At 42.3% G+C, this 26339-nt stretch overlaps 1 protein-coding gene across 18 annotated transcripts in view; it reads right to left on the bottom strand.

Annotated features, from left to right (window-relative positions):
* clasp2 (cytoplasmic linker associated protein 2) overlaps positions 1 to 26339 on the bottom strand; it is a 77835-nt gene that overhangs the window by 43835 nt on the left and 7661 nt on the right. For 16 of the 18 annotated variants that reach the window (XM_050033825.1, XM_050033815.1, XM_050033814.1 and 13 more), the window contains exons 3-7: positions 22206 to 22309; positions 20881 to 20972; positions 19062 to 19137; positions 16686 to 16783; positions 11056 to 11126 (exon numbers count right to left, since the gene is read on the bottom strand). In XM_050033825.1, coding sequence (XP_049889782.1) covers positions 11056 to 11126; positions 16686 to 16783; positions 19062 to 19137; positions 20881 to 20972; positions 22206 to 22309 — 441 coding nt within the window. Of the gene's footprint in view, positions 1 to 7689; positions 7832 to 11055; positions 11127 to 12221; positions 12562 to 16685; positions 16784 to 19061; positions 19138 to 20880; positions 20973 to 22205; positions 22310 to 26339 lie in introns of those variants that run through there. The other 2 variants (XM_050033824.1, XM_050033823.1) reach the window with 2 other exon arrangements.

Raw genomic sequence — 26339 nt, forward strand, 5'->3', positions numbered from 1 at the left:
GATGTAAACAACCCCAAATATTCTCACAACTTAATGCAAGTTTCAACCTTATAATCATTGTTTGATTAAAAATCTAGAAATGTGTAAGACCATGTATGAACTATTCCACACTGTATGTATAAACACATACACACTATATGCAAGCACAGTAGCACACACACTGAAAAATGCCTGTTTCCCTTTAAATGATCTAAAATTATAATGATGTGTGTTTGGTCCTCCAATTAGATCATGAGCTATACTTTTCAATTGGCATGTAATAGCAAAAACTTGGGTTCTAAAATAACTGTTTCTGGTTAGCGTCAGGGTCAAAGTTCAAGGGTCAAGAGGACTACAACTTCCTCTTCTGCATAATAAACACTGTTATGAAACAGATCCTTGCATATGTAAAATAGCGTTGACACGATAGTTGAATTTCTATCTTCAACACAATAACTTGAAAAACATCAATATAGCATTTTCAGTACCACAGGGGACGAGAACAAGAAAGCGAAGCTGGTATTGGTGTAATGCTACTGCGGAAAATGAGTATTAAAACAGTTTCAAATATTCAGAATCGATATGTAGTGTCTGCTTTGACAACACAAAAGTAAGATGCGTGCAAAAAAATACAGTAATGTTGACAGTTAAAATTGAGCGGCTAATAAAACTGAATGAATTTACAGTGTCAGTGAATTTAATTGCTTACTAACAAAACCCACGGGTCCATTAGCAATACTCGGTCACGCATCAAGGGTCTTAGCATCGATTAGCATTACTGTTAGCAGGATTTGCATCTCCTGCTTTTGTCTAGTCAGACCCCATGAGAGTAAATGTCTCTGGGTGAAGGGCAGAGCGAAGACACCAGAGACGGAGAGAGAGAGAAACCCTTGTAGAGAGCAGACTGCACACATGCTGTTGCCATGGCGACCTGTGCAGACCAGCATTTCAAATGAATAGAGCAGCAAACAGGGAAAAAAAGATGCTCAGTAAGCCCACTCAGTAAGCGCACTCACTCACGCACACACACACACATCCAATTTAGTTCAATCAACAGTTGGATTTACTGTTTATACACTGACTTCATGTTGGTTTATTAAAGTAAGATGGATTACGGCTCGACAGTGGACGAAAGGCTCCGCCAGCAGCATCAGTTGTCTCCAAGGATACGCCTTAATATGGCACAACATGCAAACAACAAGTCTATACACACATACAGAAACAGACACAGCCACACACAAGCACAGTGAGAGATATCAGCTCCACCATGTACCAGGCAGCGTTGCCATGGAAACTCCCGGCTGAGACTCCCCTCCTCTCTCCATTTCAGAACAAGAGTCAAAAAGAGGAGCAAAACAAGGAGCGAAGATGACTGATTTAAATATATAGATCTAATTGTTGTCCAAAAATCAAACTAAAGACACGTTTGATTACTAAAGCACAGCTACAGAAACATGCACCAACGTCAGCGTCGATCCCTAATCTGAGTGGGAATAATCCCAGAGTTCTTCCCAGCCAAAACAAAAATAATCTACATGCAGGGAGAGATGGGGGAAGTGAAGTTAAAACCCATGCACCGCTGGTCTGTTTCTCTGTCCCCGATCTAAATAGAAAAGTCGAGAAAGGAAGGAGGAACTGAAATAAACAGATCTAATCACAGTAAAGGTCAGATCAGATCTGTGAGCACAAACAAACATACTCAGTTGTAACCACATGGTGGCAGCACCGGCTATGTTCTAGCCAAATTATTCCTGTGGCTCAAACATGCCAATAAACCTACACAACACAGAGGGACATCACACAGGGAGTGTGTTTGTGCGACCAGAGAATTACACAAATTTCAAAAGTCACCAGCTCAGTTACAATTCAATCATGAGATTGAGTTTGTGTTTAAGGATGAATGTTTATGACCCTCTGGAGGATTTTGAGAACTGATTGACTTCACTCAAATTAAAGTAAAGGCAACAAAGCATCACCTCTTCAAAAAAACATCAGGCATACTGTATACCAGGAGTGTCCAAACTTCTTTGAAGGAATGCCAGATAAGATTGGGGCCAGCTGCTTCTTGCATCAAATGGGTTTTAAAAAAAAATCACATACAAATGACAGAAACACAACTTTTTCTTTTTTAAGTGAAAAAGTATTCAATTTTCTGCTGCTCCTGAAAGCAGCCACCCTCACTCTTGACCTTGTGCGTCTTTGCTGTGGCCATGTCTACTACCTAGCAGGAAATATCTGGTGTTAGGTAATTGCTCGTTTACTTGTTTACCCTCTGTCTATGAAAATACATTAGCTCCTCCTGCATGGTTCCTACTTGGTGCATGTCTAAAACGATGGACATAGCTATCGTGGCGTCACCCATTGGTTTGTGGACCTCCATTTTGAAGCCTTGAGTTCACCATTTCGCCCATCACCTTTTTTTTTTCTTTTGGAGGCAGAAGTGACCACATTTGGACGAGTGGGTGGCCTGTGGGGAAGCGAGGGGTGGATCTGTCTGAGCCAACAACGTTATCTTATCTGATTAATCAATATTGTGTTTATCATATAGTATACTTTGAAAGACAACCTGAGGGCTGCTCAAAAAGTCTGCTGGCCACAGTTGGCCCCTGGGCCGGACTTTGGACATGACTACTGTATATCAACAACAGCTGAACTTGAATACGGTGTACATACAAATCAATGCTTTGCCTCGCTTAGTAATAACAATATTAATACTTTAGAAGCAGCCTCTGTGTCCTGGTTAAGCATATCTGAAAGTTACACCAGGTGGCATGCCAAACAAAATTTTACACTTGAGCCAGCAGCCCACGCAGCACTTCTATTAGTTTAAGCCTTTTTATTATTCTATGCAAACCTTGCTTAATCTCAGTAACAGAAAGTGAGGAAATGTCCAGTCAGTTTTGCTGTTTCAAAGCTTTGAGACATCTTATCAGCTGGAGCGCTGCAGCCGACATCATCACACACATTACAGCTAAAAATCTCAACATGCGTCTAAGAGCATATCCAGACATCTTCTGAGGAATTAGATTTACTACGCAGAGAGTGTGTGTTTGTGCTGATCTGCTGTAATCTGCAGGGGAACAGGCAATGTCACATATTCCCACTCAGAATCATGTGACAGGGTGCAGAGTCCCATGCAGAAGATGACACACAGAGAGATGAGGATGACTAGGAGTGAAAAGAAGAACATGAGTAGCACTGCAAGAACTGGGATAAAAACTGTTAAAGAGCTCATGACTGCAGCGGCTCCAAAGTAAACTAGAGGAGGTATGTGTGTCAACAGAAAGCTAGACTATGAAACCAACAGCTGTTCCTGCTGAAACCTGATGTGTCTAACTGAAATTTATAGACAAAGACAAGAAAAAAAAAGGTAGTATTACTATATAATTCCTATCATGATAATGGCAATATTCTGACTTGCTGACATAATCATGTCATACCGTCACACTCAGTGTCAGTCAGTGGCATCGTTAGGCCTGGGCACACAGGTCTGCTGTGAGGAACCATGTTTTAGGGACAGCCCCGGACTTTTCAGACCCTTTTAGCAACTTGAACAACAGCATTGCATCTCTCCCTCATCTCTGCGACGTGTGCACACAGGCAGGAGAGTATGGTTACTGTAGATTATGTTGCCAGGTCATGTTGTCATTAGAGATGCACGCAATTAATCGTCTAAACGATTAAACGTTTGCCCCCTCGCTAGTCGGCACCAGAAATATTTGTCGGTTGAACCTATTAGTGTTTTATTCATGTACAAGGCCGCTTAACTGTCATGCAGCCGCCCGCCACTAGTTGGGGCTATAGAGCCGTCAAGATAGCAGTCCCCATCCCCGCAGTAATGCTGGAGTACACTGGAGTTTTAAAACAGTACGGTGGGAAATTGGAGAGATGTCCTCTCACAAAACCAGCGCTGTTTGGCAGTACTTCGATCTAGAAAATGAATTCAGCAGCAATTTATCTTTTTTGAGATGTTATATTATTTGTTAAGTTTAAGTGAGTTGTTGTCAGATAATGTGCAGAGATTACGTTCATACTGCATGGTGCAAAATGCCTCTCATTTCAGCTGAAATTTAACCAGAATTTAGATGTTGTTTAATTAACTTTAAAGTGAACTGCTATCACTTCTGTCAGATAATCTGCAAGGTTCAATGTGCCCCACATTTCAGAGGCAGTTTATTTTTAGATGTTATTTTAGTGGTTAACTTTTGACTGAGTTGCCATCATGTTCACATTCATACCACCAGCGCAAAGTGTCTCATACTTCAGCGGCATTTAAAAATCGACATGGTTGTTGAAGATTGTGATTTAAGGCTTCAAAGGGCTCTTAATGCACACAATGTTTTTTGGGACAATGTTTCAAATACTTAATAAATTGTGCTGAATTTTGACTGTTTTCTGAGTGTTTTCCTTTTTTAGACTAGTCGACTAGTCTTAATTAAAGTTTTCGTTTAGTCGCCAGGAACATCCCAAGTTGTCATAAACCTGCAGTAGGGCGTTGCAACTTATTGACATTTTATCGATATCGTGATATGAAACTGGAAATCATCTTAGATTTTGGATTTCGTAATATCGTAAGTGTTGTCTTTTCCTGGTTTTAAACGCTGCGTTACAGTTAACTTATGTAATTTTCTGAACTTACCAGACTGCTCTAGCTGCTCTATTACCTGTTTTTACCCACTTAGTCATTATGTCCACATTACTGATGATTGCTTTATCAAAAATCTTGGGTAAATATTTTGTGAACACACCAATAGTCAAAATTGCAATATTGCTGCAATATGGATATTGAGGTATTTGGTCAAAAATATTGTGATATTTGATTTTCCTCACATCGTCCAGCCCTAGCCTGTTGTAATGTAAGCATATGTGAGGCTTGACAAATAACTTCATATATGGAAATGAGAAATAATTTCTTTTTAGTTTTGACTGACTGTTTAAAGGCAAACTTTTCAGTTAATGCTGACATGTAAAACCAATAACGCTTATTTTGTTGCAATTGTATATTCTTGAAATTAATGATAAAATATTTGACAGTATTTGGCAAAAATGTGTGCAAAAATACACAGAAATATTGTGGTAATACTCCAGAGCCATATCGCCCACCCGTATTAAAAGTAAATATAAGATAAGAGCTAACACCACAGAGACTCACTAATGTGATTGTGTAGTAATAGGACACTAACCCTTTCTTAAAATCAAAACTGCCCCTATAGTTAATTTGTAGGCATTGATATGGCGATCAAATGTTTCACTTTCAGCCAACCAGTTGTTTCTGGGACAGAGAGATGACAGAGAAAAAGGGGAGGGGAGAGACAGTGAGAGACACACTTGAGGTTTAGGCCTGGATTCTCTTAGAGGAGACAGACTGCTCCATTTCCAGCCGAGCTCAGAGAAAATGAGCTTCTTAAATGAAAACACACACACACACACACACACACGCACACACACATACACACACACACATGCACAAACACACACAGGTATAATTTGGGTCCCAATTCCAAGTCGGGAAGAGGGATAAACCATAATATTCAGAGGAAAGCTTTGCCATGGCAACCAGCCTAGCCTGGAAACGGGGTCATGGTTTCCTTTGCAGAGCTGGAGATGCACTGAAGCAGAATGAGCATGTCTGCGAGAGAGAGCGAGTGAGCGAGCGTGTTTGTGTGTCAGTCCCTGTCAACACTGAGGTACTATGCAAGCAGTGAAAGCTGCTACTGATGGTCAGTTTGCAAGGCACCAAATATCTCTGGGCTCGATGTGTGTGTGTGTGTGTTTGTATTCACACAAGCACATTTTCAGGAGCAAATAACATTACGTATGGCGCCAGCAGCACTGACATGCTTTACTTCCTTACACACAAACACAGGTAACGAGCTTCATTCCTCTAGACACACACACACTCGGATGTACACAAATAATGATCAATTAGTTGTCAATTTGAATAAGGTAACTGATCAGCGTTAGTTTTATTTTGGTTCAGTTCTATTTTCTCAGACTGCGTCATCAGTCAGTTATTTGGTCTCGTCTGAGAGTTTCAGTGCCCAGATAACGTCTGGTATTTCAATGTTGAAAATAGTTGGTATGTCAGTCCGAAATAAATAATTTGTTCAATATGGCATCTCATCGTCTTGCTTTGCTATTGCCCTATTTTTAATCAGGAACCAAGAAAAACATAGTTTAGTAAGATAAGAAACTGACAATGCTCAGAGACTGAGTTGGTATATACATATGAAACATTTAAGATTGTCAAGTACTTTAGCAGATTAGAAAAAAGCTCTTTAAGCTATTTAACGTTTAGTATTTTTAGGATACATAATGTTATGATTTTTCCCTTTTTTCCCTATATGTTACCTCAAAATGTGTTCTTGTATTTTTGATGTGTGACATATAGCGGTGTCTTGTAATTCCATAAGTGACGGGCTTAATGTTCTGCATGACAGAAAGTAAAGCAAGCACCAAAGTTAGATAATTTGGTCTGTATATGACTGCACTGCCATATTAGATGACATTAAGGGGCACGATGTGAAAAGAGAGGAGAGAAACAGAATTCTCTCAGCCGTGTTAATAATGTTTAATCTAAATTTAACATGCATCTAAACAAACGCCTTTTTCCTGCTGTCATCCTCGGATGGATATTTTGGTCTAATGTGGGAGGAAACCCACAAAGCTGGAGTCAAGACAAGCAGAGTGCGCTATAATGGGCATTATCTTAATGAGGATTATGTGTTCATAATTAACAATCATAAATCATCTGTGCACTGGCTTGTTTCTCAAAAGAAATCCTAGACAGCGCTGGGCTCCCTCCAGACTTACTCTTCCATTTTGAATTACTGTTATGTTATAAGGTTGTGATATGGCTCGGCGAGGAGTACAGGGCCCTATTTCACACATACACACACCTTTAATTCCCCCCACCCACATTCAGCTAAAAGAATATCAAGGTCAGAGCCAATCAGAGGCAGAGTACACATACAGAGACACACCTGTTAAACATCAAGCGCACCGGTACAACCAATGAAAATGTTAAATCGCACTTGACAGATTTTTGGCCCACGACAGTGAGAGTTACAAACAGACAGAACAGCACACACTTGACCTCATATTACTGTGACAGAATGAGATAAAGTGGGAGAAAAAGAGGCAGAGAATGAGGGGATACTGCTCAGTAAACTTACAGTATTATTTGCTTTGCTTTCCATTTCAAGGTTTTCTTTAATTTTTAAAATCAAATGGAGAAATTGCTCATGGATCCCAAGACAATATCCACTCTAAGCATTTGGTTTCTTGGGTAGCTGAGGTGCAGACTGCTCCATGTAACTAATATCTTGGGTTCAAGTCAGGCCTCTGGCTGCAAGTTGAAACTGTATCCAGCTCCTCTGTCAAATATGTCCCATTTCTCTCTCATATTATTTTCAAAAATAAAACAAAAAATAATGAATTGCTAGGATACACACATGCTCTTGCGCCAGTGCTGTGTATTCAGACACACGCACAAACACAGTACGACATGGAGACATTTCAGGACACCCCAGTTTTCCCTCTCGTGCACGCACTCATGCAGATGCAGCCTACATCTGAGCCAGAGCACTTGGGGTGAAAGTGCTTCATGTTTAAGCTGATTTCAATCTAAAACCATATGCTGACAAGCCTTTGTCAGAGTGCCAGCATCCACAGCCAGATGAGATTAAACACACAGACACACACACTTACCATCGCCATCATCCCCAACTGCCATGGTTACAGTGCGTTATGGATAGAAACTTCCTGTAGCCTTTGTCTGTATTTGCTCCTCTCCTTCTGTTCTCTCCTTTGTTTTCTCCTCTATCTCCTTTCCACTCTTGTTTGTTCAATCTCTCTCTGTCTCTGTCATCATGAATCAGGGAGAGGCAGTGATAGGCACAGCGCTGTGACTCGCCTACTGCGAGAGATCTCTGTCAGCTTCCTCCCTCAATCCTTTGCCCTCCCTCTCTGCCTCCCTTCCTCCCCCCATTCTCTCAGCAACAGCTGCCTCAAACCCTTCAGAGCAAACGCCAAGAGCTGGTCTAAAAGAGATGTGGGGCAAGGGCGAGTAAAAGTGAATCTGTGTGTATGTGTGTGTCTATGTTTGTGTGTTTTAGTGTATGGTGAGAGTTTGAATCCTGTACTCGCAGCTTGAAATCTTGGTAGGCTCTTGTGTGAGTGTTCAGATAAAAACACCAGCTCAGGCTCACCTTCTGCTCCCCTTTTTGGTAGGTTTTCTCGCCAAAAATAGAGTTGCCTGCGAGCCTCGGGCTGATCAGTGTTACTTGTTGAGAGCCAAACATGAGTTCAGAAGGCAGGCACAAGATGGGGAAATAACAGACTCCAACATTATTTGTTTATCTTACTGAAAGATTCAAATGTGCTTTGCAAATGAGAGTTAATTCTGTTTAGTGCCTTTATGGAGTACTCACAAACGTAGGAAACTAGTATCTGAAACCATTTGTTGATTGACAGAAATTAATCTGCAAAATGAGAGGATTAACTCATCAAATTAGCTGCAGATGCCTTTGCTGTTGATCAACTAATCGACCAATCATTTTAGCTCTAAAATGTAATGTCTTTTGTTTTGCACTGTAGGTAGTCAAAGCATGTAACATGAAGAGGAAACTTTGGGCTTTCGATAACTATGACGGGCCCCTTTTACCAATTTTGACGTTATAGAACAAATCATAATCAAGAAAATAATCTGCAGATCAATCAGTAACACCAGCAGCAACAATTTACAGTCGTGTGACTCAACGAATTGTCGCACTGACAAACTGCAGTGGCTGAGAATTACAAACGATTGAAGCTTAAGTACACTTGAGGTGGCAGCCAAGGCCAAACAACCAGGCATGAAGCCAAAGATCACCCTGGTGAGCATCTGTTGCCACTTTCTCCCACGAGTTTTAATATAGTCGAGTTTTTTAAGGAGCTACCTAAAGAAGCGGTGGGTGACACAAAACCAGTGGGTCAGCAGCCCCATTCATATGTGGCTGTTAGGTTTGTAACCTGCTTCTAGGCAGGCAGAGAGAGTTCTCCTATGCTGCAGGTATAGTGTAGAGCTGTCAGTGTCTCAGGTATGAGGGATGGTTGTGTCAAAGGCGCAACTCAATGCTTTGTTGACCATCTACACCTGTTTCTTCTCAAACTTTCCTCCTATTATCTTTTTCCTAACACTATAAAAGAAATGTGATAGTCTAAAAATAGTAGGTAAAATAAAAATACTGCATCTAGATAATAACAAACGGTGCTTTCATGCCCTGCAAAGCACATGACAGGAGTATAAAAAGAAATCCCATTGTCATTTAATAATAACAGCAACCTAAGTATGGACTCAAAAACCCAACTTTACCCTGGGGAGATCTCCCTCCATCCCTGCGCTGCCACCAGAGACAGCATCATGGCAACTCCACCAACTACACGGCCTGAGCTCTTCGCCGCGTCTCTCCCTATGTCTCTCTTACCAAGTAAACAGACTGTAACAGCCGACCAGGCACCAACCGCTGCTGTCGTTGTTAGACAGATAGAGACTATGACAGGACAGCCTAAAGGTACTAACAGCCAATGACAGGCTCTGCTTGACACCAACAGCAGACCTTACTGAACTTACAGAGAACACATACTCAACTTTTCCTCTCTTGATACCAACTGGCCCTCTCATAAGCCCTTTTCTCTGAGCTCAAATCATAGTTGAGCAAAAGTGGTGCCCGTCAACACCTCAGTCAACTTTACCCTTTCCTGTTATACTCAGATATGCTATGTGCTAGATCCAACTATGATGAAAAGAAAACCAAATTTTTTATGATGGTTAAAAGATGTGAGGCAGTGTCACAGTCTTTACAGACAAATAGATACTGTCGGTGAAACTCCGGCAACTAGCTAATCTTTAGCTACATCAAGAGAAGTTAGCCTAATATCAGATGACTTAAAACAGCCAGATTTGCTTCCTCCTTATTTCTGTGGTCACATTCAAGAGATTTGGAAAAGGACAGACAGGTTGGCTGCTGACATATTATTAGAATGACCCAGAAAAGATCAAGGCTAACATCCCTCTGTTGATATTATCTCTTAAGGCCATGTGCCTCCCCAAAGGAACTTTTGGTGTTCTCTATTACGATAAACATGATGTCTAGCATCTCATCATGAATATATCCATTCATCTCATACTGTAGTCCTTGCCTTTTTGAAGCTGACAGCACTTTGGGTCAGTCAATTCTGAAATCTCAACTCTGAGAAACTGCTCATACCAAATATCAATCCAATACCAACACTCTATTTTTCCTAAATTCAAAATTGGCAACTGCAATTATTTCTATACAAGGTAACATTAAGGTAGGGATTGCTGCAGCACTGAAAACAGTATACATATTGGATTGTTACATCTCTATAAAACAATGAATTTGTTGGTGGAACCGACACAATAGGAGCTAACAGCTTCTCTGGCCAACTACCAAAAGAGACCACTTCGTGAATCATTATTCAGTTAACATGTTTCACACATACACTTAATTATTCCATCAGTCAAGTCTAAAAATCACAATTCCAATACATGTGCACGAAGGCAAACTGAACAGTTTCAATGGTGTCAGTGAATCTGTAAAGGGATTCTGAAAGGTGAAAACAACAAAGTGAAACATTGCTGTAAGGGATGTCATCAATACCATTAGAACTTTCCATGGTTGAGCGACACTGGGTGAGCCTGAGGCTCCCAGAGATCCACAGCCACACACACAATCTACTGCTGGACAGCAAAGCACTCAGCAGAAGCAGTAGCCTTCAGCTCAGGTCTGGCTCAGCCAGAAACCCCACAGAATAACACACAGACACACACATACACACAGATTAAACAATTAATCCTGTTAGGTCCTCTTACAGGAGCTCATGGCAACAAACTGACACAACCACAAGAGCACATACGGATAGAAACACACACAAGCACTCACCAACACGCACTCTTTTTAAATACACACCCAATACCTGACAACAGTAAAATCATCTCGACAACATGGCTAAACTTGGTGGCTCTAAGAGACCAGTACATCTGTGGCAATATAAATGAGAGGAGGCACTGACCGTGACTCGGGCTGAGAGCCATGTTGCCTGAATTCAAGGCTTCATCAAAACGAGCGAATAACGTCTGTAACCTGGAGGGACAGAGAGAGAGGAAATGTTAGAACACATCATACACAACAAAGCTAATGAAATAACCAGAAATGCAGAATTGGAAACAGCAAAATGAGACTGAATTAGGAAAACTATATGCAGTGATCCTCCTTGACAGGATCTAGGGCTGCAGCTAACAACCATTTTCATTGTCCATTAATCTGTTTATTATTTAAAAGATCAGTTGTTTGGTCTATAAAGTGTCAGAAAATGGTGAGAAATGTTGGTCAGTGTTTCCCAAAGCCCAAGACGACGTTCTCAAATATTTTGTTTTGTTCACAACCTACAGGTATTCCATTTACGAGTTAAGAAACCAAGAAATGTTTACATTTAAGAAGCTGGAATCAGATCATTTTTACATCTTTTAATTGAAAAAATACCAAAAATGATTAATAGATTATCAAATTAGTTGGCGATTAAGTTAATAGTTCGCCATTGATTGATTGTTGTGGCTAAAACAGAATCATGACAAAGAAAATGCACACACAGATGGCTGCACACGCGCACACACACACACACACACACACACACACACACACACACGCATATACACACAGCCCACAGTTTTGACCTAGAGACAGGCAAGGTGCTTTGAATCCCAAGTGAAAGTATCAGCAGCAGCAACATGTGGACAGTCTGCCCGCCTGTCTGTCTGTCTGCCTGTCTGTCTGCGGGTGGGTGTGTCTATTATGCCAGTCACACTCATGAAGCTGCAGCTGCAACACGACAAGAGTCCATCTGACGTCCTGCATCCAGCACCAAACACACAAAAACACACACAATCCAAAGCCAGATCTCTCAGTCACATGATGTGAAGGTAAGACTGTCTGCATCTTAATAACGCAAAGATCTATTCCAATCACAGACAAGTCCGGCAAAAATAACATCTCTGTACAAATAATAGCCTCAAACATCTTCTGTACACTAAGCGGTGTGGATACACATTGGTTACACATGACTGCTATGACAATAACACAACAAAGACACAATGACCCATGTCCAGTAACATGCCCTGATACCTCCTTGCCAAAGGTTAGCCATGAATGTGAGCACACAAGAATAAGAGTCATACACACCGTCCTCTGTCTGTCTATGTCTATCTTTTGGTGTCTGGGTGCTGGTCCACAACTACAAGGCAGCTTAGCAGCTCCTGTAAAGTGACGACTAGCGTTGCAATGGGCTCCTCCGCCGTGCAGCGTTTTCACGTGGTTCCCCTCCTTTCATTTGCATTTTAGTTTGCCTATTAGGCTCAGAAATATCCCAGCCTTTAGTCCTCTATACTCGTTTGCCTCAGTATTTCCCAGTGGACTGATTAATAGGTTGCTGCGTTGCTGCGCAACATTGCATTAGCTCCCATGCTAGTGACACGCTCCGGTCCTCGGCTTCCCTCAGCTCTTTGTATCCAACATGGTGCAGTGGCTCCGTGAAGGAAGGAGGGAGGGAGGAAGGAGGGAGGGAGGGCGTGAGAGAGAGAGAGAAGGAGCCAAACAGCGAAAGACCAAAGCATGCTACGGGCATACGACAAAGCACCACCTACTGTCGCACATATGTACTGTACGCTGAGCACACACACCCACTAAGAAATCTACACAGTGGTACAAAGAGTTAAATCTCAGGCAGGGTCTATGTGTGCATGTGTGTCTGTGTGTGTGAGAGAGAGACAAGTGGGCCTGTTTGTGTGACAGCGAAGAGATTCAGTTACCCTTTACATAACCTCCCTCCCAGATCCAGACACACACACACATACACACTCGTCAGAGGGGGAGGGGCTTTACAGCTAGCAGCAGACAGAAAGCAAGGCTGCTCCTCCCCCCTCTATGTCTCTCCTTCTCACCCCACTTGCCTATATTCCCTCCCATCTCTTTTCATTCCCACCTCCCTCATCACAACTCTTAATTCCAGGATCCAGTCCTCACACTGCTGCACCTTTTACACTGAGCTCTAAATCTGTGGTGGACGCAGACTGTCATTGAAAAAGGGGTCACTTCAACTCCAGTGAGGTGACCTTCCAGGTAGCTAATTTCTCTTTCGAACAAGATATGTGTGCACGAGACAGGTCCAATGAACACTAATTCAACCGACATCTGACCTACTAATAGCAGAGTGCTGTCACAGGTTAATCTCATGTTGTTACTAAAAACAGGGACTCAAGTCTATAACAGTACGTTCATACAAATCACCGCTAGACCTTAGAAATACACACCCTAAAAGGACATCAGAGATATACTGCTTCAAAATTAGGTTTTAGTCAGTTTAGAATCAGGGTTTCCACACCTTCTTTAACATCAAATTCGAAGACTTTTAAAGGACTTTCCAGGCCCAATTTCCTCAAATTCAAGGACCAATACAGCATAGTTTGAGACATGGATCAAGGGTAATTAAGGTCAACTTGCAGAGTGTCGCCCTGTGTGATGCTTCAGCATCATAGCTCATCAAAGCTGCTCAGCCCATGACATGAACTTGTATTACATTGTCCAGGCAGAGATAAGGGTTCGTCAACCTTAGCTTTCTTGCTCGCTTGCCACTGTTTAACCTGCATCATTTGACTTCAATCACTCATGCACGCATGTGACCATCGTGCTCCCCAGGCAGGTGGTATATCAAACAATGATGCAACTGCGGAGACACACATGCAAACAGAAACATAGCCTATTTACTATTCTTGCACAAATATATAAATTCAAGGACTTTTAATGACCCACATCTATTTATGTCTGTTTCACTTCAACTTTCAAGGATTTCAAGGATCCATGGGAACCCTGTAGAATCATTAAAATGTTTAAAATTCAATAGCAGTGCTGACTGATAAAACACACACAGAAATCCAGGTAGTGTCTGACCCACATTCAATGCAGGACAGGACGAGATGGGTCAAACAGACGGGTCAGATGATTCCCGCTGACCCATTCAGACTGACAGCCAGAGCAGGTTTAACCCGTGTCACTGTCGATGTGAAAGGGGTTACCAGGTTCACTGTAGGATGAGTGATCTCATCTGACACTGACTAACAAACAGTGCACAGCGTTGTGCTGAGCTCTGACCAGATTAACTGACCTGAATGATGAAATGAAACTATTTTCCGATCCCGTTCTGAACATCCAGGCACCCCTTTAGGGACTAACCTAATTCGGGGTAATAGTAGTTCTTGTCATTAAAGTGACACAGTTTGTAAACCACATATTTTAACTTTTACTGCTCGGCTGTGAATCGCAGGAGCCTCCAGACAGAGCAGCCTGCACATACTGTAGATGCTGAAAGGAGAGAACATCTTTAAAACTGCTTACATGTCTTCTGCTCCTTTAATTTGACTCATTAACAGTATTTCACTTTAATAATGCTTTGCTTGTGTTTAACAAATTAAAATTAAAATGTAAAAGTCTCACTGGGGATCCACATTAAAACCGAGATGTGAGCAGCCCGTGAGTGCTACTCCACATTCACTTTGACCTCCCTTCGGCCATCTCTGCTGTCAGTACCAGCCGTCTGTCTGTCAGCAGCACTGAGAGGACAGCGGCTGACCAAGCTGTTTTCAGCTGGCTGATTGACAGTCGAAATTTTCTCAACAACAATAGTTTATGTGTTGGCTTCAGAGGAGGACATTGGTCTCATTTTTGCATACATACTATTCCAGGTAGTGAAGCCAGCAAGCTCACATCTGCAGGGTAAAAAAAACAGGAAGGGTTCCAGGGTTACATGAGCATGTCTCAGAGTCAGTGTGGACTACGAACCTCTGCTCAAAACACTTTGAGCTGTAGGTCTATGCTCAGTCACACTCTGGCAGAACTGAGACACTCGTCCTAATGCACAAGTTTTATTTTTATTGTTCTATGTATTTTGTATTTTCAGTTTCATATCATAAGAGATGCTTTTAATGTTATAGCCTTTTTTGAAGTGTCTGTTGAGCATTTGTACAGTGTAATACAGACGTGTTCAAATGTTCCTTATTTTTATAACAAAAAAATTGTTTACCAAAGTTGTCAGTGGGCAAACTGCTACCTTAGTCCCCAGCAGGAGGACTGTGCCTGTCTTTGGTCTTTAACATTTGCATTTCTGTCTGTTCAAAATAAACGGAAACAAACATCCTTGCATTTGTTTTTTTTCCTGCTCTACTGAACTCGCTCTGAAACTTGACTCTTACAGAGGTTCTGTGTACCGTTACAATCCTTGTTAAGAAATTACCAACTTGTACAGTAACTGACAAAACAGTAACGCTTTAAAAAAGGTATTACCATGGTGCCACAAGGCACAATGAAAAATTTTCGGCGCACCCATGTGTGCAACCAATGTAAGAAGTTAGTTGGGAGCCCTGAAAGGGGGGAGGGAGTGTTCGAGAGAGACTATTACTCAAAATGTCCCTTGGAGAATAATTGATAGTGCATGTGTCACAAGCTGCTATAATCCAGACATGTCAAAGATTTTATGCAGGCTAACCCTGTGTTAGAAACATTAGTCAAACACAATTCCTGAGTGTTTAAAGAATATCATAAAAGGCAGTCCTCTAGTCAACTCCTCTCATTCTGCTTTCTGTAATGCTCTCTCCACCTTTTCACCTCTTATTCTCGACCTTCTACACTCCGTTTTTCTGTCACAACACCCCCTCTCGCTCCATTATCTGATGCTCCCTCTCCAGAGTTGATATGTGATCTGGTCAGCAAGACCCTGGCCGCAGCCCTGCATTCCACCCGGCAACCATATACTAACCCTCACACACAACCTCTACCTCGCCTTCACACCAGCAGTGCTCCAATATTAATAGTGAACACTGCAATAAAACATACATTTATGCTTACCCTGATTCATGAAAAAATGTGTGCATATTTTAAAGAATTCATAATATTTCTACACTACATCTATAGAAGAAGAATAAGCATTGGACAAAAGAGGTCAGACGTAAATCACTGCATCTGTAAGACCTCTACAAATAACAGACACATACCAGTCTGCATAAATCCCACATACACAGACAGTGTGTTTACAGCGGAGACGAACAGGCTTAATATGCGCAACACATGACACATGGCCATGGCCAGCATTCACAGACGCAAGACTCATACTGAGCAGTCAGCACACAACGCTGGCTGCTGATCTCACACACTGGAGACAGAGGGGAGGGGGGTCACTGTGTGTGCTCAGAATAACCCTCAACCCAGCACATGTAACCAGGACGACCAAAGAGGGACGAAACCACTTGACGGACGTCTTCAGATGACACGAACACACAGACACACTTTCTCCAATTTTTCCTCGACTCTGTTTCTCCACCCAACGCCTTTGTACCCCATCTGCCCCCTCCCACCCTCCTCCCCCTGTCAGTCAGCATTGTGCTCTGGATGAAAGTGCCTCTGTGTGTGTGTGAAGGGCAGAGTGGTGCATGGTGTGGCCTGGGACAGACTGAGTGCCAAGGCCACGGGACCCACAGACCAACCACACAGCTCATCCCCTGCTGTGCAGAGCAGGCACACACACACACACACAAAAATAAAAATACAAGTGCTCACAAAGAGAGCTCATCAACATCTGACACATGGAAATTAACTTACCGTGCAGCAGGGAGCCCTCTCTTTCCTAGGTCTGCCCGGACCCTCTCTCCAACGTGACGATAAACATCCACCAGTGTTGTTATGGAGGCCTCACGTACCTGCAGACAGCAAACATTAACCAGTTAAAAATTCCTACACACACGCTCACACACAAAAGGCTACACTTGCACTGATATACCATGTAAAATAGTTTGTCAAATTTATTAATAAATCCATACAGATTACACTCAACTGTCTGGGGTTACACACTAAGGGTTGTGATTGTAAACACATTAAAGAAGAAACCCTTAAGGGCCCGCACTTATCCCCCTAATGGGAGACATCTGATTTGCTCATAATGTTGTGAGCACTGTTGCGATTGGTAGTGGGATGCTGTTAAAGGGATTCTCTGCAGCTGAGGGTGGGCGGGCATGCTGAGGATTTTGATTGGTCGGGACAGTATGTGGGTAGATAATCATTGGGTAGACGATAGGAGCAGATTTCAGCTTTGGGGTGCAACTCCACAGGAGCTTATAACCAACCTCCCTCTATCCCTCTCTCTCTAACACACACACATACTCAGCCAGTACTGTTGTGTGTGTTAATGGTTGGGTGTTGGTGCTCATGATTCAGCAGTGAGGCTGGAGGTGGGTGGGTAGGGTGGGGTGGGGGGGGACTCTACAGAGCCCATCTCCTCACTAATAACAGTAATAATCACAGAGCTGCCTTAAGATGCCTGCCAACACACTCTGGATGCTGAGAGCTAAACCACAAGCTTAGCTACAGACTGATACAGGAAAGACACTCAGGACCTCTACCCACTCACACAGAGGGGTTTAAGTAGGGTTGGATACAGTTCACATTTGAACCGATACTGGCAACAGTGCTGGTAACTCAAACTCTGCTTCCCTGCTCTTTTCCAAGCATACAGAGTATATCTCTCTGTCTGCTTGGGTGTGTTTGTGTGTGTATATGTTTGTGTGTATGTATCTGCTCGTCTCTCTTGCTCTCTGTTTAGACACAACTGACAAATATGCGGAATAAGTAGGCTACATCCTTCAAAAAACACAATCACAAACAACTGTGATACCCGCCTATTTCACAATGGAATAGACAAGAAAACAGACCAGATAGACCAAAAACTACCGGTGATACAGTGCTAGTTTCTGCTTGCTGGGAAGCCAACAGAGCTCCATGGTCAGGTTCCTAGCTTCAGGGCACTTCGCACCGCTTTTGCCTTCTTTCTAAATGACACAGGCTCTGTGGAGCTCTGTTGTCTCTGTGGCAAAGTGTCCTGAAATGGATGAATCAGTACTTAGTAATACCAACGCAATTCGGTTGGTACCCTTAAAAATCACCACATTCAGTGCCCAACTCAAGGTGTAAGACAGTATCATGAAAGACAGTATCTCAAAGATCTGAGGCAGTGGTTCATTTGTGTTGTGTTTAAACCCCTGACTGCTAACTAGCAGAGTTATAATCACAGAAATAGAATGAGTAGAACTGACATTCCCATTTATATCATCGCAGATCAGCCGTATGGTCACAGCAGTGGCCATTTTTATGTGTCCCACTGCCACTGCAACTCCTGCAATGAGCTAACTGCCGCAGAAACACCCATATAAACAAACTGACTCACTAAGGCAAGGTTTTGCAGTAACGACTAAGTGAGCGGTGACGTAATATGTTTTCAAATAAGAAATCAAAACTGTTATTTCCCTGTTTCTGTTGGTGCCACAAATTTAATGTTTGCTGAAACATGACGCATTGTAGCTGCCTCCGAAGAACAATGACAGCCGCAGCTCAGTGGAGAGCTGAGAGGCATAGAACTAAACAACCAACAAGACTAACTAACAATGTTTTGAATGAAGTGTGTTTTAAGATGAGTGAACACGGTTATTAAGATAACGTCAACCATATTTCCGTGAAAGAGAAACATGGATTAGAGTAATATTGTATAATTTTTTGTTTAATTAGGAAAATAGAGAATAAGCCAGTACAGCATTCTCAAACTAGTGAGTGGAACACACTTTACAGCCCCACTGACGTCTGACAACTAACATCAATCATTTTCTTTTGTACAAGTCAGATGACCTTGACAAACCACTCAATGTCCTTCATATTCGTTCTGTTTCTATGGCTGTAATCTATCTTCAGCCATGCTCTACCACTCCAACATGAAGACATATTCCTTGCATAAAAACAAAACAGACCTATGAAACCCACAATATACAGCCTTGCTTACAGAGTTGCAATACACCACAATATACTGAATCTTAACCCATGTATTTTGATACGTATTGGATCACCAGAGACTTGCCAATACATAGCCCTACTCACACACACAGAAATTACAGTATACACAGACATGAAGGCTTGTAGCGCCGTGTCTCTTACCTGTGGGTTCTGGTCTCCAGTCAAAGTGCAGAGATGAGGGACTAGTTTACTGAGGCTCAACGGCTGGGCTCCATACCTGAAAAAGAGCCACAAGGACATGAGGAAATGAGAGGGATGATATCTATTCATGACAAGGTAAAGCAAGTATAAAATATTTTCTGTCTAATGAAAACGTTGCCCATCATTCATATTACATATTGAGGAATGAGGAGAGCACTTCTCCTCTCACGAGGGAGACTGTGAATTATAAACATTTCAAAACCCAAAAATAGATCATTCCTGTGCTGTGTTTTAAATCAGTCTGCTCAGGCTTAATGGACGCTGAGTGAACACTTAGCTTTACTATCAGGTAGCAGCTTAGCATTTAGCACAACAGTGTCACTTTCCATTAGCAAAAAGATGCTAAAATTAGCACTGCCACTCGAACAGCCCAGATCTGCCCCGTTTAGTAACCTGAAGGTAGAAAACAAAACTTAACTACAACCTGCACCAGAGCGGAAATACTCTCATAACTAACCGGAGAAAACAAGAAGAAAGTAATACGTTTAGAAATCAACAGAAGATGAAGAAAAATGCGTATAGAAAATGTCTGGAAAAAGTCTGGCTTAACCAACAAGCCAATTTCAATTGATCTCTTTTCTTTTCCCAGATGAGATCTCTTTGACCTCCTGTGGCTTCTGGAAAAACATCACTAATACCTCATTTCCACTGCATGTTTTGACTCAACTTGACTCTACTTGACTACCCCGCTCACTTTTGATTTGATTTTGTTTTCTACTGCAGATAGTACCCCGTTCATGTAGGGGAATTAGCTGTTTGTCGTAGCGATGTTGAGTAAAACTGCCGTAAAATCATCTTGAACACGACACAAACACTGGTTGTACCCAGATTCATCAAGCTCTCGCTGGATCCTTTCATTGACAACCAAACAGAGGAACGTCTGCACTTTGTCAACTGACCAGAGCATGAATTTGGAGATCGCCATTTTAATAAATCTGGGTCAAACTTGCTGGTGACAAACTCTCTGACCAATCAGTGGTCCACTGTGTCTTAACAGCTGAGCTCGCTTTGAATCTTGACCAAGGTGGTATCTACAAATGTCACCAATGAAAAACCAAAAAAAAAAAAAAAAAGAGGTTCCAAGCGAGTTAACTTGAGTCAAGCCGTGCTGGTAACATGCAGCGGAAATGAGGCTTAAATGGGCTGCAGTATTTTCTTTGGAACATAGTAGTCAGATACAGTCCAATTCAAATTAAATGTTGAAAAGCAAGTCTTCCATCAAGCCTGACAGCCGGGTATGTGAGAGTTCAGGCCGGGGTGAACTAAGAACAGACTTTTAAATCTCTCTGAAAGCAACTTGTAGCCAGCATGTGTGTTTTAAGGTTAAGATCACATGACAAAAGCGGCGGTGCCATTTGCAGCACGTGTGGCACCTCCATAGCGTCACACACACAGTTAAGAAGATTAATCCTGGAGACTGCATTTCTTGAATAAAACAAATCGAGAGTATTGCTGACTCCTCAGTGTGCAGTGCACAAATTAACTCACATTAAAGATATATGGTGTCAGAGCAGGATTAAGATTGTAGAATCTAGGTCACAAAAAAATATTCTTTATATATTAAAGAAGTCAGTTAGTTGGTTTATAGTAAGTACGATTTAATATACTCTATCTTTACATTTTGAATTTATTTTAAAGACTACTGTATGACCTTCTGCCCACAGGATGAGAAAAATGTGCAGACATTTAACAGCTTTACAATTCACACTGTATTCTTTCACCCTGGAAGTGATACAGCTGAAGAGGGGAAGTTACTCACGAGGCGAGCGTGGCACTGAGACAGAGGCAGATTCCTTCTCGACTGCGGAAGTTCTTGTGTTTGAAACCAGGAAGTAGCCTTTCCCAAACGTACTGGATGAAGGAGAGGGCGAGAGAGAAAAGGGAGGGATGAGGGAGAGAGACAGAAAGACAGTATTAGGAGGAACCAGCCGAGGAAGGTTATACCAGGCAGCTCATCGGGGGTTCGAGCAGATTACAGAGCACAGGGGAGGTTACAATCTGTGATGTGCATGTGTACTGTGTGTAGATGACACAAAGCAGAGGAAGATGTAGCCTGTGTAATTCCTTTAATACCCAGGTGAGGGAGCCCAAAACATGGACTACTTCTCAGCTGTAGTGGCTACCTATTGATGTGGAGGTGGCTGTGATTTGTCTGCTGTTCCTTTTCTGTATCTTGATTGTGCATTCTTGAAACAGACTGGAAAAACTACAATTGATCTGAGGGTTGCTGTCTGCTGACTTTTCTACCAGCACACAAAACACGTTATGGACACAAGAAATTGCATGACTTAACTGTAATACACCCTTTAAAACCAGGACATCAATGATATCCAAAATTTAACATCGTTTTCATTTTACATACGATTGATTTGCACCATGCCTGTGTACGACTGTCCCCCAATTATCCACTTTCCCACTCCTCAGCTTTCACATTAGTAATGTTGTTCTGTACCTGAGCACATTTGCGTCATCATCTATGTGACATTTCCGCGCTACAGTGTAGAAAATGGCACCGCAGACGAATACTACTGCCCCGCAGAGCATCATCAGTGGGAACCAGCCAAGCAGCGAGGTGAAGCTCTGCTCCTGGCCAGAAGACGAGCTGCTGCTGGCTTGCGCGGAGCCTCCCGCTGGATCTACGACAGCAGGTTCCAGGTGGCAGCAAAGCTAGATCTGGGTGCGTCTGCGCTGCCGTCTGATTTAGTGGCATCAGTATTAAATTGTGCCTGTTTTATAACAGGTAAAAAACTCCTTGTAGTCACATTAAACAGCAGTCTGCGTTTCGGTAGAGGTACTGTTCACACCTGATGTGTGCCGTACTGGAGTACACATGAACTGTACTTGAGACCACCTTTCCAAGTGTACCGGGTACTGGGGATTAACGTCTAAATGACCTTTGTGTGATGTCTGTTACGTTACATGTGGTGGTTGAAATCAATTTCTCATAAAAAATTGGCGGATATCCTGGTTTTAATCACTATTTAAGTGACATATATTACAAGAGAAGTGTCTGGTCCTGAGGCTAATATTTGTATGCATGTCTCTGTGTGTGTGTGTGTGTGTGTGTGTGTGTGTTTTTCTCACCATGGGCGAGGCAGCCTGCTCCATACAGCGAAGGATGAGCGCTTGGCTGTTCTCCCTGACCTGGTCCTTCCCATCGCCCAGCCTGTCCACCAAAGCTGGCAAAACTACAGTCAGCGAAAGAGATGGACGAAGGGAGAGAGCGAGACAGAGAGGGCGGGTTAGTGATGAGAGTCACTGTATGAAAAATGCAGTTTAATGTGTAGTATTTACATCAAGTACAGGAGAAATGAGGCCACACATGACACTGAGTCCCTGCTGGATTTAAAGACCAAAGGCAATAAAGAGTGCCCCCCAGTGGAGTGCTGTTAAAAAACAAATATACAAAGATGTCTGATTATCATTAGTTACAATCTGTGGGTGCGTGAGCGAGAAAGACACATAAACATTGCAATATAAAGCTTATGCAATGCCACCATCGACACCAAGGCTCCAATTAGACGAGGGGAAAGAGAGGACAGGAAATGAGAAATGGACCGTGACTAAAATAACGTCAGGATCATCAAATGCTCTCGCGTCAGTTCCACTTTATCTAAGACACACAACTGCTCCAGTAGCACGGCCTATGTAATGCAGTGACGCACCCTGTACAGGAATAAAAGTCAGAGCCTTTAAATGGTGGCATTCGAGTGAACTGTGAGGATTTTGGCAACTGCACAAATGTTTCAGATGGTTACTCCAATCCTCTGTGAAATGTGAGACAGAGTTAGCAGGAGGGCCCTCGGCTCTAAGTGTATTTTCAGCTTTAATATAAGACGAGCACTATTTTAACTGAGGACCCTTTGTAGGTGGCAATATGAATAACTAATCTTTACTGAAGAGTATATTTAGAGGATGAGTCTGGTGACATTAAATGTTTTTCTTAGTATCAACACAACCTGTGAATAGACCAATTTAAACAATTTTCTGGGTATCCAAAGCGTGATTTATCTTATTCTTCTGTGCAATTGCTGTTAAAAATGCATCAGTGAGCCAAAATGTTGCACTGGCTGACATGTTTCTTCATTGTGATGAACATGTGTACATGGTGCTGCTTTCATAAATGCTCACTAGCATGCACAACTCGCAGCTGAAAAGAGTCCACAACAAATGAACTACTACTTCCTGTTGAGTAATGTTTGTTAAAAACTACGGTTTTAGGCTATTTTAAGAAATTATTTTAATTTAATTGACATGTTCAGGAAGAACCAATGGGCTTCTGGACGAGCACCACAGACATGATAGGGAAGTCAGAAAGTACTGAGAGGTGGAGCTGCGGTTTTGGTCTTTTCATGAGATAAACAAAAGCATCTCCAGTCTTATCCTTTAACTCACAAAGTCAAAAATCCCCAACATACAATGGTTTAAATGGTTTGACAAATTCCACTACCCAGTTCAGACAAAATGCCAAATCTGGTGGATCTTTCTCTGTTTGACAATCAGATGGAGTTACATAAAACTCGAAACCTCCCTTTGACATTCAGTCAGTGAGATAATATCAAACACACACAGAATGGTGTGAGAGCACACACACACACACACACACACACTCCTACCCACATTCCTAACCTCAAACTTCAGCATGGGGAGTGATGTCATCTGTCCTTTTCCCGTGCTTTGTGTGTGTGCGTACATAATGTTACCATAACAGCTGGTTGCCTTGGCAATGAGGACAATACCCTCAAACAGAAAAAATGACAGAGGGGACACTGTTGCACACGACGTCATCGTCTGTAGTAAGCATGAAAACACACAAACACACACACTTTGCTTGTATGTGGTATATTAACTAATTTTGTTTCAAAGTTGTTAACAGGGCGATCACACTGGGGCACAGCTGCCGGGCCAATCACATCACTTTATTTTATCTGTCGCCATGCAAAGCATTATCATTGTATCATTATACCGTATTATTAATGTTATAGTATTGCAAAGTATTGTATTATTAAGTCTATGCACAGGCTGAATGTTTCACTTCCATTTTCAATTCACATCTGGAAGTCACTTTGCACGATAGTCAAAAACACACTGTTAAAGTGCATACACAAATGTGCGCATACACATATCTAACTGTAAAGCAAAGAATTTCTGTCTGTCTATGTCTGTCTGTCCTTCACGTATCTCAAATCATCCGATTTATTTCACAGTTGACAGGTGCACTGCTGGAGAGGAAGGAAGTGCAGTATTGAATTCAGCACGATTTCGAAACACAATACGTTCAGTATTGATAAACTTTGAATAAACAAATGAACGGCACCATTGGCAGTAGCTCTGCAGAGTGTCAAGTGTATTTTACGTATGTATTTTTTGCATCTTTCTAACCGCAGCTTAGGTATGTTTCTTTTTCTACCTTATACAACTAATATAGATACCAACAGGCAAATACCTCTGCTAATGAAATCCATGCTCTACCTCAAAACCGCAGTGGTGCGGACTGAGTCGAGCATGTTGTCTGCAGCGGGCCTTTACAAGCTCACAGTTCACTTTTGCTGCTGGATGCTGGATATACTGATGTTGTGACCAAACTCTTCTTCACTTTCCTGAAGTCAATGAGTCCACAGGAACAGTGCCACACTGCAATTGCAATTCAAACTGTGCAGATCCATGCCCTAATATAACCGCAGCGGTGATGTGAAACCAAGTGATTGATTCAGCTATTTAGAGATTAATATTCTTCTGACAAGTTGCTGTGACTTGATTGTATTTTTCAGGGGGTCGATTTAGTGATTTGGTGGCCAGAGGCAAACACTGATTTGTCCCTTTCTCTAACTGTGAATGCTGGTAGTGGCATTAGTAGATGTAGTACTCAAATTTTTGTTTGTATGAGCAGTTTTTGAGAACAGGCCAAGCAATCAGCCTGTTCCAAGCCATGTTTTAAATGGGCACTGCATTAGTGCGGTATAATGGCAGCAACCCTGAGTCAGTCCTGTAGATCAATACAATCGCTCAGTCTCAATGATCTCATCTTCCTCCCCTTTGAGTGTGTGTGTGTGTATGTGTGGGAGGAGGGTGGGTTGGTGCAGGGGGAAGGAGAGAGAGCACAGGAAAGGAGAGATGGAAGTCAGATGGGGAGAGGGAGATTCCAGAGGCAGCGGTGGCTCGGAGATGTTTTTACCATCAATCTGAAACACACACTTCTATTTCACACACACTCACACACAGATCCAGGCTAAGGCACTGTCCTAGACAGTGAGCAAGATACAGAGTGTGTGTTTTTCTGTGTATGTGTGTGTATGAGTGTGTAGTGGCAGACTTTGCACAGTGTGACAGGTCCAGTCATCCCAGAGCCGCACTGCAGGACTGAGTGTGTTTGTTGGTGACAAGAGCCAGTCTGGCTGACAAAGACAGCTGGTGACACCTTCAGCGGGCACACACAAGGGCTGGCACTGACATAACAAACACACATACATACACACACACACACACTCACAGAGTATGAAATCTGATACAAGATTCAGCGCATGAGGTCATATGAATGTGAGGTGTGGTTTTGGGGTGTAATAGACTGAGCTACAGCATGGCAGACAATTCAGGGCCTAAATATAGAGAGCAAAGGATGTATAGTAGAGAGGGGGTGGTGCCAGGCTTTAGAGCGGTGCTGCTGGTCTGTCTCAGAGGAACCACAAAGTGGAAGCGAGAGACAAAATGGAAGGTCAAAATGCTGAAGAGGCCATACAACAATACACAAATCATCACTATTCAAGCAACAGTGTAGAGAAGTGTTGTTGAGTATAGTTGGGGAAATAGTGGTGACTAGCTGCCTTTTGTTAGCCTTGCTGCTTAAGATGATGGAGGAATGAACATTTACATTTGAGCCTAATGAACTCAACAAAAAAGACTAGTCTTATAATCTGTTTCACAATGAATGACAAACTAAATTATAACAGTGTGTGTATGTGTGTGTGTTGGCTATGTAATGTGGGATTTGTACAGGTACAGGTCTGTTTTCTTTTTCATGGATGAGGAAATTGCCATAAGTGCACCATTGCACTGTAATGGTTTGTGAAATAGTGCCAAACCATCACATTATGGAGGTAACTGTTCAGTGCACACAGCCTCACGTTAAACACTGTGCGTGGATTGATGCACTTCTCTTGGAACAGAAGTTCACAAGCAAGTTTTGCCCGGAAACTTATACAAGGGTGTGTCGGTGTAACA

This window comes from Epinephelus moara, chromosome 22 (genome assembly GCF_006386435.1).
Source record: "Epinephelus moara isolate mb chromosome 22, YSFRI_EMoa_1.0, whole genome shotgun sequence".
NCBI lineage: Eukaryota > Metazoa > Chordata > Actinopteri > Perciformes > Serranidae > Epinephelus > Epinephelus moara.